The sequence below is a fragment of the Chionomys nivalis genome, chromosome 19 (genome assembly GCF_950005125.1).
Source record: "Chionomys nivalis chromosome 19, mChiNiv1.1, whole genome shotgun sequence".
NCBI classification, from domain to species: Eukaryota; Metazoa; Chordata; class Mammalia; order Rodentia; family Cricetidae; genus Chionomys; species Chionomys nivalis.
Window position 1 is genome coordinate 63,446,348 of NC_080104.1, and position 17,170 is coordinate 63,463,517.

The following is a 17,170-nucleotide window of genomic DNA, read 5'->3' on the forward strand; positions in this document are numbered from 1 at the left end:
TAAGGATCTGAATACCAGTCCTCATTCTTGCATGGCAAATGCCTTACCCGAGTCATCTCTCTGGCACCACCATTCTCTTCTCTGTTCCAAACATGCTCTGTCCTGTGGCAAATCCAAACTCTCATCTTTATTCTTAGATGTGGGAAAGTTCGCTTGAGTTTAGCCAGCTTCTAATCAGGAAAGGATGCATGTGACTTTTTCTTGTTGAAAATTGGCTTTTGTTTTGTTTTGTTTTGTTTTTGTGTGTTTGTTTCATTTTGAGATAGGGTCTTACTCTGTAGCATAGTCTCACCTGGAACTTGCTATGTAGCCCAGGTTAGCCTCAAATTTTCAGGAAGTTCCTGTCTCTGCTTTTATCATGCTGGGATTGCAGAGGTGTGAGCCATTGTGCCCAGTTCTCAAAGATTATATTTGAGAAAGTTGCAAAATGTACAATAAGAGCTGATAGTCGCTTGTGCCCAGTAAGGCAGCACTGATGAGAGAGAGAACCAGCAATTGTCAGTTAACATGGGCTGCAGGAACAGGTCCAGCATGCAGACATGTGCCTAGCCTTAGCATAGTTCACGGCTGAAAATATATCTGTAATGAAGGTATGACCTTTTTGTTCTGTTGTTTTGAAATAGGGTCTTACCTGGCTTGTAACTCAGGATCCTCCTGCCTTAGTCTTCCAAATGCTAGGGTTATAGGTCTGTGCAATCATGCCTATTTTCTTTTTCAAACATGGAATTAGGTTGGGTTGTGGTTGTTGCTTATTATTACTATTACTATTATTATATGTGCATGTCTCTTTTTTTATAAAAATAGCATTTGTTGCTATTTTTGTTTTTGATGACAGCCATTTTGAGTGGGGTGAGATAGAATCTCAAAGTTATTTTAATTTGCATTTCCGATTTTTCTAAAATTTATCTTGGAGATCTTTCCTTATCAACACCCAAATAATACCCTTGTTATTTTACACAAATGCACAGTATCTTATTATGTAAACATTTCATACATATATAACCAGGCATTCCACAATGTTTAGGTTGCTTCCATTAAAAATTAATCTACTAGGCGGAAACAAAGAATGTATTTAGTTAAACAACCATTTAACAGCACGATATATACTGGGCTTAGTTAGTGAAATGTAATAATCTTATAGGGTTTAGGGCTCCCAGAAGCAGGGTAGGAGACATATCCATTAGTGACCCCCTGAACAGTTTAGAATGCTCAGTCTCCTCCCAGGGACAGAAATAACTCAGGTACCATGCCTCTGTCCAGCAATTAGAGTCCTGAAGTTCCCAGTCATTGACTTTATAAAATGTTTATTATGGAGGAGGAGTCCAGTTCTAAAGTCTTCCATCTCTTAACAGCTCTTATAAAAGAAAGCATTTAAATGAGGCTTGCTTACAGGTTCAGAGGTTTTGCCCATGATCATTATGGCAGGCAGCATGGTAGCGGAAAGTTCTACATCTGGATCCATGTGGAGAGAAGGAGACACTGGGCCTGGCTTGAACTTGAAACCCCAAAGCCCACCCCTAGTGACATACTTCCTCCAATAAGGCTACATCTTCTAATTATTATCAATTAGGGCCTTTCCCTAGCAACCAAGCATTCCAATGTATGAGCCTATGGAGGTCAATCGTATTCAAAGCACCACATCCACTAACTATTAAAATGTTACATTTCAAGTGTGCTCAGCAGGGCAGACAAGGTGGTGTATACTATAATGTCAGCACTTGGTACAGACAGGCTGCTATTTGGCTACAAAGTACAGTGAAATCAAGAACAGCCTAGCCCTAAACAATATGGAAACCCCAAATAAAACAAAACAAATGAAAACAAAAAAGAAATTTCTTACGTGTCTTCTGTTATTGTAATAATATTATTATGGAAAGTTATCACATTTTTATGTTTTAAAGAGAAAATCACTTTAGCATTTAGTGAATCAGGGGAGCCAAGCACTGGCTTGATCCCATTCTAAACTGGGAGGGGTGGAGTACTGGTTTTAGGTATCAATAGCTGTCCTGTAGAAGCCGCCTCTAACCGGATTGGCAGATGGGGGAGGGGTACGGGTGGAATATCCAGGGCAGCTGAGTATGAGAATTCGAAAGTACATTTTATTATGTCTTTATCACAGTGTAAAGAATTTCTTCAGCCTGGTCTTCAAAGCGAGTCTCAGGACAGCCAGAGATACACAGACAAACCCTGTCTCTAAACAAAACAAAAACAACAAAACCAAAAGAACAAAAGAGGAATTTCTTTATTGGAGCTGCAGTCACCGTGGGAAAAGACTGCGGGAAAGAATTTACCATTCTGGATTGGAAAGCCAGCCGAGAACGTTTTCCTTCAGCATCTTTACCCTCTCCTCCCCATGCTTGCATTTCTGAGTTTTCTGGTGGAAGCTTACCCAACCCCTGGCGTCCGTATACCCAAAAGAGTCTGGAAAGTGCTGGTGGAAGTTGCGCCCCAGGTTCCCTTCTCCATCTCTCTCCAAACCTGCCACGTCTCTGAAAGCCTCCCAAATGATGACCCCTCCCCCAGAGATGCTCAAGACCACTCCCACAGGTTTTTAAACTGCCCTGCCCCCACCCCGGAAAGCAGACGTAAGGTTTTCCGGTCTTTCTTTCCCGTCTCCTCTCTGGGGGACTGCAAAATCATCTGGGGGAGTTTTATCCATTAAACCTGGACTTTTTCTGATTCGATTTGATTTGGTCTGATCAGGATTGCTGCGTTTGCAGAGAGGTTTATCGGGGTGCAGGAACTTTCCAACGGGATATCTTTACTGCAGGCCCTTGCTGGGAGTGGGCGAGAAGACACTTCTAGCCTGCCCAGCAACAGCTGATGTCCGTGGCCTGACCACCAGAATTGGTTGCTAGGAGGGGCCTGTAGCGTCTACCAGCGTCACTATGACCGTCCCTTCTCTCAGGCAAGACCGTGCTGGGTTTTTCACTTCAGACTGGCCGCTTCTGGTCACCTGCTTTTCTTCTACTGCCCTCTTCGTTTCTGATTCTGTGCAGTGTGGACCCGGGGACCAGCAAGGCTGGGGAGGACCGACTGGCAGTGAGCTGTCAGTCACCACCGTGGCTCTGACGCCAGAAACCGTGTGGGCGGGCGGTTTCCAAGCTCAGCAGCTGTCAAGTTGCAGACCGTCTTGGAACCTTACAGCCTCTCCCTGTTTTCTTTTCTGGGGGTCGACCCAGGACCTGAAAGAGTAGGCAGGCACTCTACCTCTTAATTATGGTCCATCCCAGTCCATATTCCTAGTGGAGAAAAACTATATAATGGGGTAATTTTGTGACCTGGTATTTCTAGAACTTTTTGAATTCTTATTCTAATATAAGGGACCTTGTTTCTTTATGTCAGAAGTGGAATTCTCAGATGGAGATTCCGTGTCTACACCTTCCTAGCTGGCTGAGGAACATCTGAGACTAGCTAAAGGGTCCTGCACATGGATTAAAGAAATGTTAATTCATGTATTTATAAATTAGGAAACCATTGAAGAGCCAGCCTGTCCCCATCATAGGCTTAAAAGCCATCTTATAGTAAAGACAAACTAAGTTCATTCCTGTTTATGATTAAACATCTGTTTTTTCAAGGATTGGGCTATGCCCCACCTGTAACCTTAACTACAAAGTGGTTCTGTATTGCCTCTTCCAGGAATGGCAATCATGTCTTTGTTTCGAAAAGTTGCTTATTACCATCTAACAACCCTACCTTTGCTTCAAAAGGTTCACAACTACCTATGACTGCCTTGTTAAGACCACCTGTAGATGGTTGTTGTTTACTCTTTGGGGGACCCACCACCCAACTCCCAAATAAATCACACACAAAGGCTTATTTTACTTATGAATGCCCAGCCTTAGCTAGGCTAATTTCTAGCCAGTTTTTTGTAACTTAAATTATTCCATCTATCTTTTCTTTTCCCAGCCCCTTATTGGCTAATCCATCTATCTTTTGCTTCTGGGCTTTTATATTTCCCTATTTCTGTAGACCCCTCTTTACTACTTACTCCCTGACTTGCTATGTAGCTGGGTGACTGGCCATTCCTTTATTTCTCTCTCTCTCTTTTCCAGATTTTCCCTTCTCTTTTTATTCTCTCTGCCTGCCAGTCCTGCCTATCCTATCTCCTGCCTTGTTATTGGCCATTCAGTTCTTTATTAGACCAATCAGTACAACCCCACCACCACTTCTCTGTAGTGTCTAATGTAGCCTAGGTGGCCCTAACATCGGATTTTAGCTAAAGCTCATTGTGAGCTCTGATTTTCCTTACTTCTCAAATACTGAGAGTACAGGTTTTTGTCATCATGCTGAAATGTCAGAGCTTTGCTAAAAGGGGTTTAACTAGGAATTTACAGTTGTATTTAAATCAGAGCTAGAAGCTGTCCTGAAGCTTACTAGAAATGAGAGATTTATTTTTTTTATTTCATTTAATGTTTTTGATATATTTTCACAGTGAACATATGGACTTTATAATAATGATTTTTGAAAAAATGTTATACAACAAACACAACTGAAAAAGCATTTGCTCTGTAGACTTGCTCCATCTCATTTAGAGTTGGCTTGTAACTAATGCCATCTAATGGGCTAATTAAGTAATTGAATTGTGCACGGAGGGCACACGCTTGCAATTCCAGCATCCTGGTGTCGTCTGAGGCAGAAGGGTTGCCTACAGTTTGAGACTAGTTTGATGTATATAGTAAGACCTTATCTTAAAGATACACGCTTGCGTGCACGCACACACACACATTCTTGCTTTCAGTTGTACAAGAGCACAGAAAAAATGCATGAATGCTGAAGACTTCAATGGAGAAGATGGACCATGACACAACAAAAATCCCTCACTAGAGTTGCAGAGTTCGTACTTAATGGGCTATTAGACCACCGAATGATGGTAAAGCATACCAACATCTGCATGCCACTCAAGAGAGGAAATATTCATCACTAATATGTGTCAGATAGATTTTTACAGCCTTAGATCATAAAACACATTTTCTGTCAATGTGTTTATTTTTCACAATGGTATATATAATGGTAGATAAGCTATATTTATTCTAATTTCACAGATTAGAGGGATTGTGAAGAGACCATAAGTCAGACAATTATTGTCCTTGCAAGATCTAGGGCCCTAGACCTTAGGTCACCAGAATGGCATTCTTCTCAAAGTGTTTCTCTGCAGAAACATCTCTTCCATATTCACTGTGAGTACCTGAACTGAGACCCAGGAAAGAGGACTTAAAATATCCTCTGTCACATAATGTGACATTCTTTCCCCAAAATGGTTTTACTTATATATACTCATGGTAACTATGTTTGAGGATCCAGTTTATTGAATTATTGTCAATACTTGCTTTAAAACTTTTTAAATTATGTGTATATGTCACCAAGTAAAGCCTCAAGTGCCAGAGATGGGTTACATGTTTTCTGGTTATTGGTCAAAGGGGTCCCAAATACCACTCCAAACATCACAGGTTGTTTATTGTCCCTTGCTATTTTGGTTATTCCTCACAATCTGATGGTAGCTCCTTGCTGCTGAAGATGCAACTTACTTTTGTTGTCGAATATGGAGCAATACTGCCGGTGCCCAATTAGAAGTTTCATCTATACACTGGCATTCATGGTGTGAGAAGGTGCTCTACATGCTACCATAGGAGAAAAGTAATCATCACTATCACCTAGCTATAAACCTCATTACCTACAACAGCAACTTGTCTACTAAATAAACTAGTGTAATAGTGGCGCTCATGCAATGGGAGCAACTGTGTTGGTTTGAACAAGAATGACTCTCATAGGTTCATATATTTGAATGCTTAGTCACCAGTTAGTGGAAATGTTTGAAAAGGGTTAGGAGGTGTGCCCTTCTTGGAGGAGTTGTGACCTTGTTGGAGGAGGTGTGTGTCTTGCTCTTTCTCTGCTTGTTGCATGCTTATCTGCTTCCTGCCAGGATAATTCTGCTTTTATGTGTCAACCTGACATTAGCCAGAGTCATCAGAGAGGAAGGAGCCCCCTTTGAAGAAAGGTCTCCATGAGATCCAGCTGAAAGGCATCGACTCAATTAGTGATCAATAGGGGAGGGCGTGGTGGGTGGGGCCATCCCTGGGCTGGTGGTCTTGGCTTCCATAAGAAAGCAGGGTGAGGACTGGAGAGATGGCTCAGAGGTTAAGAGCACTGACTGCTCTTCCAGAGGTCCTGAGTTCAATTCCCAGCAACCACATGGTGGCTCATAGCCATCTATAATGAGATCTGGTGCCCTCTTCTGGCATGCAAGCATACATGGAAGCATGGAAGGAATGTTTCATATATAATAAATAAATAAATCTTAAAAAAAAAAAAAGAAAGCAGGGTGAGCAAGCCAGGAGGAACAAGTCAGAACCCCTCCATGACCTCTGCATCAGCTCCTGCCTCCAGGTTCCAGACCTGCTTGAGTTCTTGTTCTGACTTCCTTCAATGATGGACCATGAGCTGGAAGTATAAGTCAAATTAACCCTTTCCTCCCCAACTTGCTTTTTGGTTCATGGTGTTTTGTCACAGCAATAGAAACCATAAGATAGCTGGGCGGTGGTGGCTCACGCCTTTAATCCCAGCACTCGGGAGGCAGAGGCAGGCGGATCTCTGTGAGTTCGAGACCAGCCTGGTCTACAGAGCTAGTTCCAGGACAGGCTCCAAAGCCACAGAGAAACCCTGTCTCGAAAAAAAAAAGAAAGAAAGAAAAAAAAAAAACCCAAAAAAGAAACCATAAGATAATGATCATGGGCTAAACCTTAAAAACTGTAAGTGAATCCCCAATTAAATGTTTTCTTTTTATAAGAATTTCCTTGGTCATAGTGTCTCTTTACAGTAATAGAACAGTGACTAAGACAGTAATTTACTACTTTTTTTCTTGGATTTAAGGTCCACGCCATAAGATGGAACCCATACCTGACAAAAACATGACCCAGAACCTGAAATGCACAGGCCATAGACCCTGGGGGAAAACCTACAACTATTAATTCTGCTAACAGAACATGGCAGCAAAATGACTCATGGTAACACATCACTGTACTCATAGATTAGTACATTGCTCAACTCCATTGGAGAAGTTTCTTTTTGTTGTAGATGGGAATTAACACAGAGACAAAAAAACGGGGCGATTTGTGGAGAGTGAGAGACGTTGGAGCACTAAGCCCTAAATGAGAAGTCATTATTAAAGCCCTCTCCTTAAGGTCAAGGGATCTATGCAGAAGAGGAGACAGAAAGACTGGGAGACTCAGAAGTGGTGGATGACTCTATGGAAACAATGTTCTTTAGACACAGCGGGACTATGGCAGCACACACAGGCCTTCTCAGGTTCAAACCAGACAAAATCCCAGCACTAAGATGGGGACATGGACACAAAGTCCCTTCCCTAAACAAGAAGCTACTTTCAGTTGGTGTCTGCTGAGAAAGGGAAAGTCAGTTTTCTCCAGTGGAGTGGCATTGGGTTTATCTGTCACACTCCAGGGCAGTCTTGTGTCCAGAAGTAGTTGGAGAACTAAAAAATACAGACTCCTTTTTTTGTGCACTTTTTATTTTGTTTTTGTTATTTTTAATCTTATTGGGTTTGTTTTGATTTTCTCTTATTTAAAGAGAGAGAGAGAGAGACAGACAGACAGACAGACAGACAAAGGCAGGCAGAAATATAAAGAAAAGAAAGAAAATAAAATTTGGTGGGTAGTGAGGTGGGGAAGACCTGGGGGAGGGGAAACTAAGATCAAAATAGATTGTACAAAATATAATAAAAAGGTTTATATATAAAATGAAATTATATGTGTGTGGAGTTTGTGCACTTGTATGCAAGGCTAGGAGAATGTGTTGGATCCCCTGGAGCTGAAATTACAAGGGGAGTGTGAGCTGCCCACAGCATAACTTGTAGGAAGCATACTCTAGTCCTCTGAAGGGGCAGTATGTCTAGCTCATCTCCTCATCCCTCACACATTAACCAGTACTGACTTTGTGCTGTTGACTCATAGACTTGTAGAGATAGGAACAACACCACCCTTAACTTCTTTAGGAAATGGCAAGATGATGATTCAGGGACACTCGTGTGGTACATTCCTCCTGCCATGTTGGCAGACAGCCCTTCTAGGGTCCATCAACTGAAGGCATTCCTCTTTTCCAGTAATTCCTTATCGTCTGGCAATACTTACTCACAGAGAATGAAAGTTGGACCCTGGCACAGGTGAAAATTCACTACCCATGCTTCTGATTTTGGAGCAGGAGCTTAGGATAAGATCAAGGAACATGATCCTTTCAGAGTGATAATAGCCAGACACAGTGGTGCACATCTATAATCCTGGCACACAGGAAGCTGAGGAAGGAGGACCTACAGATGGAGGTCAGCCTGGGCTACATCAGACCCTCAAAACCAAAACCAAAATAGAGGAGGGGAAGATAAGTGGGAGGAGGAAAAACAGGGCCAAGAATAGGAGGAGGAGGATTGATTAGGCCCTCTACAGTGATGTCTCACTTTAGTAGAAATCTGACATGGGCCACAACTAGCACAGCAGTGTGGAGTAGAGCTTGTGTAGGTATCATAGACCATAACCCAGAGATTCTGCCACTTCCAATGCTGGGAAGAAACTTCAGTTTCCTAAAAGCTGCTGGGCAGGAAGACAGGTACTGGGCATGACAGCATCCTGGATAGCATCTATAAATGAGGCAAGTAAGCAAAGACTGATAAAAGATGACGTTCAGGTAAACAGCAGAGAAATCTGCTGGAGAAGGACTCTGCTTACAGCCCAGCCACACTGCTGGCTGCTCTATGGAAAGATGAATCTCCTCCCAGAAGAACTGTTATCCAGGTAACCATGACCCCAGTGGATTTATCTACAGCAGCCCTACAGATACACAGAAATGTCTCAGGAAGACAGACTAGGAGCCATGGTGATGTTTACCATGGCTGCACCTCAGGTCAAGTAGGGTCTTGGAGTCAGTATTTTCATCTCCCCACGTCATATAAATTTGAGTTTGAGTTTCTTATTAATAGAATGGAAATAGTGTATCTATGTCAGAAAGTTGCGGGGCTAAACTTACATTGGAGTGGCTCCCACAACCACCTTCTGCAGTCAGTCTCTCTAGCATATTAATCCACGCATCGATCCATTTTCACATATTTTTTTATCTATCTATTGTGTGTGTGTGTGTGTGTGTGTGTAGGAATGTGGAGGTTAGAAGAAAACTTGCTGGGGTTGCTTCTCTACTTCAAACATGTACGTCCTTGATATTAGGTCTTCAGACCTGGTGACAGGTGACTTTACCTGCGAAGTGCTCTCACGGGCCCTATTTAAAATTTCTGAGCTCCAGTTTTCTCATCTGATACGTGGGGATATTATTATAAAGAAACAAAAGAGCAGCACAAATGGGGCTGGGAAATGTGGCTCATTGCCCGAGTGCTGGGCTATAAGTAAAACCCTGGGTTCTATTTCCAGCAAAACAGACAATCACACGATCTCTCTCTCTCTCTCTCTCTCTCTCTCTCTCTCTCTCTCTCTCTCTCTCTCTCACACACACACACACACACACACACACACACACGAGAGGGGGGGAGAAAGAGGGAGAGAGAGAGAGAGGGAGGGAGAGGGACGGAGGGGGGAAGGAGGGAGGGAGGGAGGGAGGGAGGGAGGGAGGGAGGGAGAGGATGAATTATAAGAGAACATAATGTAAATCATGCACCATTAAGGTATTCTGTTTCTGCACAGATTCAAGTGTAACAAATACTGAAAGTGTCTGAAGGTGTGTATGAGTCATACTGTTGTTCCAGAGTGACGGTTTGGAAAGACAGGCAAGAAGAGTAAACCCAACAGGTGTTTGTTTACTCTCAATTGCTAAAGCAGAGCTCGTGGCACACCTGTTCCTGGTTTTCTCCTCCGCTGGGATCCTAATGGCTTATGTGGTTCTTTGGATCTGGGTAGGACCTGTCTGCTTTGCTGTGATAGGCTTATCAGTGTGGACTTGGTTAAATTCACAGACAAGGCCTGTGTGGGATCCTTGCTGGAAGCTTTATGGTGTTTCCTTGAATAGAAATTTTAGTCTCTTGCCTCGGCTTTTTTCATTTGACTCCTAAAATATCCACTTGCAAATAACTTCTCATATTTATAAGCTTAGTTTCACATGTAGTTTTCTGCATTTCCAAACTTGCCATATAATCTAAAAACTGAAATTTTGTTTCTCACATATTTGGTGGCAAAATCTAGTCAGACTTGCGTTTATTTTGTGGCAAAATCATGTATGAAGCTATTTACAGACTCTATTTACACCACCAAAAAGTGAAGAGTCTTATATTTAATGCAGAAGTATAACTGTGCATGTTATGGGCTTCGTATTTGGATACATATGTTTGTTTATTTATTATTTTTTGGAGATAGGGTCTCACTATATAGCCTTGGCTGGCCTGGCACTCTCTATGTAGACCAGGCTGGCTTTGAACTCACAGAGATAGCCTAACTCTGCTTAAGGAATGCTGGGATTAAAGGTATGTGCCGCCATGTTTGGTTACTTTAATTTTAATTATGTACACGAGTGTATGTCTGTATATAGTCATGCATGCGTATGCAGGTGTCCCTGGAGGCTAGGAAAGGGCCTTGGATCCCCTGGAACTGGAGATACAGGCAACTGTGGGCTGCCTGCCTGACGTGGGTTCTGGAAACCAAACTCAGGTCCTCTGCAAATGCTCTTAACCATCGCATCTCTAGTCTCCTTAAATGAGGGTTCCTCCACCAACATTCTGTAAGTTTAGATAAAGCACTTCTATATTCTATATTATGAGAGCACACTGTGTGCTCTTAACTCAGATGGTACCTAAGGACGATGCAAGGCTGAGAGGCCTTGGGAGCATGCAGACTAGACTGCACAGAAGGATAATGAGTGGACAGTGTTATGAATTTCAAAGACAGGTCAACTACCTAACCATAGGGACCAGACTGCATTCTGCAGTGACTGGCTGGTCTTTGTTCCCATTGTCTATCAAGTCTGCTCGCTGGAAAGGGGCTCTAAGACAGCACTTTAGAATGTCAGTCTGCAGTTTTCCCATACAGCCTGCTCTCTGGATAAAGCCCATCTTCAGGATTCAGTTCCTGTCTCTGAACATGGTGTTGGTAGTAACGCGCAACTGGAACCTCAGTATTTTATTTATGGACTGAGGGTAACAATGGTCCCTCTAGCCAGGCACATTCTCAGAGCTCCGGGAGAGAGCACTGCGTAAGAGGATCCTGTGGACATTTTCTAGTATCATCCCTTGAGCCCCACTTTACTCTGTAATAAACTCAGTACATCTTCTACACTGAAAAAAGAAAGAAAATAGGAAAACAATAGAGTTCTTCTTTCTTTTTTTGCTTTTACTCTGAGTGCTCTAAGTATTATTAGTTTGGTGTATTGTTTGATTTTTATTTACATTTTAATTATATATTTAATCTCTCTCTCTCTCTTTCTCTCTCTCTCTCTCTCTCTCTCTCTGTGTGTGTGTGTGTGTGTGTGAGAGAGAGAGAGAGAGAGAGAGAGAGAGAGAGAGATTCTGCCTGCCTGCCTGCTACTTTTGAGATTTATTTCTCTCCAACTTTGTAGGATCAGGGAATTGAACTCAAGTCTTCAGGTTTGGCATCAACCACCTTTACTAATCTGTATTGGTAAAAACTGAGCCTGCTCTAGGTCAGTTTGCCTACACTCGTCTATCCTGTAAAGATAGGCTTTACTGATTCATTATTGCTTTGGTTACTCTAACACTTAATTACATTGTTCATTCACTTATTACATAAGAGTTTACTTGCAGAGACACTATTTATAGAGGCAATTCACACTGCCAACTTGGTAACCTGGTTATCAGCTCTGATTGCCCCCGGGACAGGGAAATGTGAGTTAGAGAAAGGGCTTCATGGTGTGGTTTCCTTATTTCACGGAGGTTTGTGAATTCTAGACTAGGCTCACTTGTGTCTAGTTGCGAAGACACAACAGCAGTAACTAATCTTCCTATGTCCTGGAGCAAAGAAGCAGAGGCCAGAAGTGTCAAGAACACACACTTGCCATGGTCTGCGTCCCCTGCTTCCCCACTTCGCATGTTAAGACCTGATGCATACAATGTTGCAGTATTCAGAGGTGGGCCATTTTGAAAGGTGATTAGTGTTTTTACAGAGAGAGCCCACTTGGGCTGGGGATTTGGTTCTGTGGGAGAATGACTGCCTAGCACACACAAGGTCTGGCCTGGATTCCTCGGCTAAAGGGGGTGTAGGAAAAGGAGCTTGAGCCTGGGCTACATATTTAAGACCACTATAAAACAAAAACAATACTCCAAACAGAAAAATAATACAACCATACAAGCAAACAAACCCAAGACAAACTCTCAACCTTCTTTCTTTCTTTCTTTCTTTCTTTCTTTCTTTCTTTCTTTCTTTCTTTCTTTCTTTCTTTCTTTCTTTCTTTCTTTCTTTCTTTCTTTCTTTCTTTTGGTTTTTCGAGACAGGGTTTCTCTATGGTTTTGGAGCCTGTCCTGGAACTAGCTCTTGTAGACCAGGTGGTCTCGAACTCACAGAGATCCGCCTGTCTCTGCCTCCCGAGTGCTGGGATTAAAGGCGTGCGCCACCACTGCCCGGCTTATTTATTTATTTTTAAGGGCAGCTTGGGCACACAGACTGGCTTGAACTAGTTATCCCCCAGACTTAGCCTCCCAAGTGCTAGGCTTATTGGCATGTACAATGGTGCTGGGCAAAACTAAATTTTGAAATGCAGCACGAAGAAGAATCTGGCACATAACTGTAACCTCGGCTCACAGGCAGTAGAGGCTGGAGGTTCACTACAAGTCAAAGGCTAAGCTGTTCTGTACAACAAGATCCAAGGCAGCCAAGACTACATAGTGAGACCATCTAAAAAACACAATTTGGATGTAGAACAATGAGCTGGAGTTCAAATACTGGCTCTGCTGATTCTAGCTGTGCTACCCTCAGTTTGCTTTTTATCGCCCTAAAGGAATTCAGTGTAAGAGCATAAACATCTATCTGCTCTGTGGGGTGGTGTGAGGATCAGATGGCATCTACCCGAAGGGCCCAGCATTTCATAGGCTATCAAATCAGACTACTTTGGTTATTATGTTTTCATGGCTTCTGATACTTTTAAGTTTTGTGCTCTCTGGGGTGGGCAGGAGAAGAGGAATAATGGAGAAAAGGAATTGGAAGGGGAATATGGGAAACAAAATGAACAAGAAGATTGACCATTGTCAGGGAATCAAAATAGAAACTCCTCTGTTTCCATGGAAAATGGTGAAAATCTGCAAAAGGAGATAGCATTGCAAAGGCACACCCTGTGTAGAATAGATTGTACCCAAGGACCCTTCCAGAAGAGAGAAGTTTGTGTATTTGTTAAGTGGAGGGCTAGAGGTATAAGGGAGTACTTAGCATGTGTGAAGCCCTAAGTTCATTCCCAGCACTGTGTCTCCTGCTAAACACATTATCTGTAAGAAGAGCAGGGCTAACATGCTGTGGTTTGGGGGAAGGATCTAAACAGATGTCCTGAGGAGTATGTTTAAGGAATTCTGGAAATCATACCAGAGAATGAAAGAGGAAAATGGCAGCTACAGAGTGTTCTAGAGGTGAGCATGTCAGAGTGTTTATACAAGGGTTTGTGATCCCTGAGATGCTTGCTCAAATGTCCCATTTTATCAGGGTCCTGCTGGGTCTGAGGAGGGGTCTTGTGAACTTAGTTTCACCAGGATCACACAGTAACATCCAACATAAGTACATGCCCAGACAGAAGGACTAGCCTTCAGACCTGACCCTGAGCCAGGTAGCTCTTCTTTCTGACAGCCTGAGCTTCTCTTGCGGGTGTCCTTAAGTTTACTAGACTAACATTTCTTTGGTTCTGTCATTTCGAGGGGGCAGACCTCTCAGAGGAGGGCGACTGTCATTCCCAGTGGGTAGGAATCCTTACTCTCCTTTGCTTATTGTCTAGTACAATGGTTCTCTGTCTATCTCCAGGCGATATTTAAAACTTTGTGAGGTTTTTGTTTGTATTTAGTGGTGTGAGGGTGGTGCACTTACTCATGGGCAGAGCAGGTGTCAAAGCTATCGTTCTGCCAGATAGAGAGTTCTCTCTTATCCAGATTTTTGGAAGTCCCCTAGGACATTCATGTAGGTGAAAACTTTCATTTAATTATCTGAGCCTAGAACTTAATAGTTTTTTTTAATGGTCTGAATATGCAGCGAACTTTCTAGGAATACAATTACAGTTCTGTGTGAGTTTAGGGAAGCTTGACTTTGCTACTAAGAGTTGCCCAACATCTCCTGAAGTCACTTCATTGATGGCAATGTGCCGTTGGTATTTGAGTCACTGGCTGTGCACCTGTATCAGTGTGTGTTGTAGAAGTTCCATCTCTGTGATTCTATGGAGAGGTTTAAGCATCTTCCTGCTTCGAATGAAACAGCACTCATGCACCAAAAGACTGTTATTTTATTACAAATTGTTATGCTTTTGTTTCCTCCTTATAGATGGGGAAATATTTTGATCTTTATAGTCACGTGCCCTATGAAAGTGATGTAATCCATCTATGGGAATTAGTTTGTAGTTTAATATCTGTTCCTAATACAGGATTGAAGGTTGAGAGACTCAATTTGGGTCTCACAATATGTGGTTCCCTCTCACCTTTCTGGAAGAATTAGCCACAGAGGAGTGTCCCTCCTGTTTTCTTAGCAGGACTCCCATTCTCTTCTTTCCATCCATCATCATTATTAAGGACAACCGCAACACAGGCACCCTGGCTGTCAGACCTCTCTCTGCCAGGGCCTCCAGTTTACCGTCAAGGATCCGAGTGTGGATGATAATATAGGCTCCAGCTCACCTGGAGGCTCTCTTTTCTTTATGTCCCCTCCTTTCTCCATCTACCTCAGTGTCTTTCCTTGATGCCCCAGGTCTTTTGCTCCCTTGCCATTGACCGACAAGAAGCTTACTGCTGGACCACAAAGCCATCCTGAGGTCCCAGTTCCGACTCTCCTACCCCATTTTTCTCCCGCTTAGGTGGCTCCTGGTGCCCCCTCCACCTTCAGCTGCCCTTCTGACCCTGGCTTCTCCTTTCTCTTCCAAGGTCTGTTCTCCAAGCCCTTGCTATCTGCTTCCCTCTTTTTTGGCAGGATTCAGGTCTGTCGCCCTTCTCTTCGTCCAAACATCCTTTTCTCCACCTCCATCCAGGCTTCTATCTCCGTTCCGGCTCCCCTCCCTTAGGCTCCGGTCGCCTCACCCCCCCCCCGCCCCATCTTCTGCAATCTAGCCCGTAGATCTCTCGGCAGTGCTCAGTCCCCGCCCGCCCGTGTGCGTGAGCACCCCTTGTCCCCTCCATCCTACCTCTACTCCCTCCCGCGCCATGGGCGGTCTAGGGAGGGGCCGGGATCCGGGGCGGCTCCCGGGGCTCGGGTTGTGGGAGGCGCCCTCTCCCGGTCTCCCCCTCCCTTCCCCCCGCCCCGTCTTCCCCTGCACCCTCATTCCTCCCTCCGCCCGAGAGCTTCCCCAGTCCCCGGCGCCGCCTCCTTCCCTCCCGGCTCCGCGCTTTCGCGGCCGCCGTCGCCCCGGGGAAGGAGAGACGGGGGTGGGGTTTGCGGGTAGTGAGAAAGGAGGGGAGAGACCCCGGCTGGCTGGAGCCCGGATTCCTAGGGAAGAAGGACAGGGGGAGGGGAAGCTGGAGGACCGGGAGGGAGAACGGGGAGCAGCGGCCGGGCCTGGGGCCTTGAGGCCCGGGCAGAGCCGGGGAGCGGGACCGGGCGCCGAGGTAAGAGCAGGGCCCCAGGAGCAGGGCTTGGAGATGGGCGCGCAGGGAGGCCGGTGGACGCAGGGCAGGGCCAGGGTTTGGAGTCGGGTGTAAGTGGCAAGCGATGGGGCAGAGGACCCCGGAGCGTGGGTAAGCTGGGCTAGCGCTAGCCACCGGGGCGGCGGAGAGGAGGTGGAGAGAGGTGGAGTCCCGGGAGGGTGGGGGGCCGAGGGAGGCCGGAGGAGGGTGGGGACAGGCGCTCTCTCCTCCTCTCCCCCTAGCCCGTGCGGCTCCGCCTCCGCCTCCTCCGCGGGGCGCCCTCCGCGTCCCGAACCGGGCGGTCGGAGCCTGTGAGGCGCGCAGACCGAGCTCTGTCTGTCGGCTGGTCCAGGCCGCTGCCGGCGGGCTCCGCCGTGCTCTCACGGCCGCCGTTTCCTCAGATGTTGCTGCTGCTGCTGGTGCCTCTCTTCCTCCGCCCCCTGGGCGCAGGCGGGGCGCAGACCCCCAACGCCACCTCGGAAGGTGCACCCTCCTCCGGCGCCCCAGACCTCTTCCACCCTCGAGTCCCTTTCCCTGCACGTCTCCTTTCCTCATCACTCCCGCGTCAGAACCCCACCCCCACCGCCTGGCAGCCACTTCACTACTTCTGACCTCTTTTCTGTCACCCAGCATCACCACCAGCACCCATTTCCTCTGCCTCACGTTGCTACACTACACCTCTTTTCTGTGGCCCCGAATTATCTTCGCAGCCCCACCTCCCTTTCCGGGCCCCACATTACTACAGCGCCCCCCTTCCGTGGTCCACTTCATTGCTCAGATGGGCTTGTATGGTCCTCTTCTCATTCAGCTCCGATATGCTTCTTTAGTCCTATTCCCCCATTTTAACCACCGAACATTATAGCCCTTACGATTTCTTCTTAGCTATTTTTCTCCATTACATTCTATCGGTGGAATCTCGCATCAGCGTTAGCCCTAACCCATGACTCTGGGTTCTCCAGCTCAGGGTTCTTAACTGTCCTCACTCCTACCTTTTCCCCTCCAACCCCCACCGGGTTTCTGCCCCATCCCGGGTCCTACCATTGACCACACCCTACTCTTCCTCCTTCCACTGCAGCGCTGCCTTCCCGCTCCCACGGTTCCCCTGTGCCTCCCCACTCCCTCTCAGGTTGCCAGATCATACACCCGCCTTGGGAAGGGGGCATCAGGTATCGCGGCCTGACTCGCGACCAGGTGAAGGCCATCAACTTCCTGCCGGTGGACTATGAGATTGAATATGTGTGCCGGGGGGAGCGCGAGGTGGTGGGGCCCAAGGTGCGCAAGTGCCTGGCCAACGGCTCCTGGACGGATATGGACACACCCAGCCGCTGTGGTGAGTAGCCTGGGAAGCGCCCCCTCCCCCCTTCAGGTCGTTCCTTCCCCAAGTTGCAAACCAACCATAGTTATTTTGTAAGTCAG

At 45.5% G+C, this 17,170-nt stretch overlaps 1 protein-coding gene across 2 annotated transcripts in view; it reads left to right on the forward strand.

The window, feature by feature from the left end:
* Window positions 1-15,490: 15,490 nt before the first annotated feature.
* Gabbr1 (gamma-aminobutyric acid type B receptor subunit 1) overlaps window positions 15,491-17,170 on the forward strand; it is a 28,684-nt gene continuing 27,004 nt past the window's right edge. The window contains exons 1-3 of one of the 2 annotated variants that reach the window (XM_057794360.1): window positions 15,491-15,736; window positions 15,997-16,237; window positions 16,830-17,084. In XM_057794360.1, the coding sequence (XP_057650343.1) occupies window positions 16,156-16,237; window positions 16,830-17,084 (337 nt within the window). In that variant the 5' untranslated portion in view covers window positions 15,491-15,736; window positions 15,997-16,155. The remainder of the gene's footprint in view (window positions 15,737-15,996; window positions 16,238-16,829; window positions 17,085-17,170) is intronic. The other variant, XM_057794361.1, reaches the window with a different exon arrangement.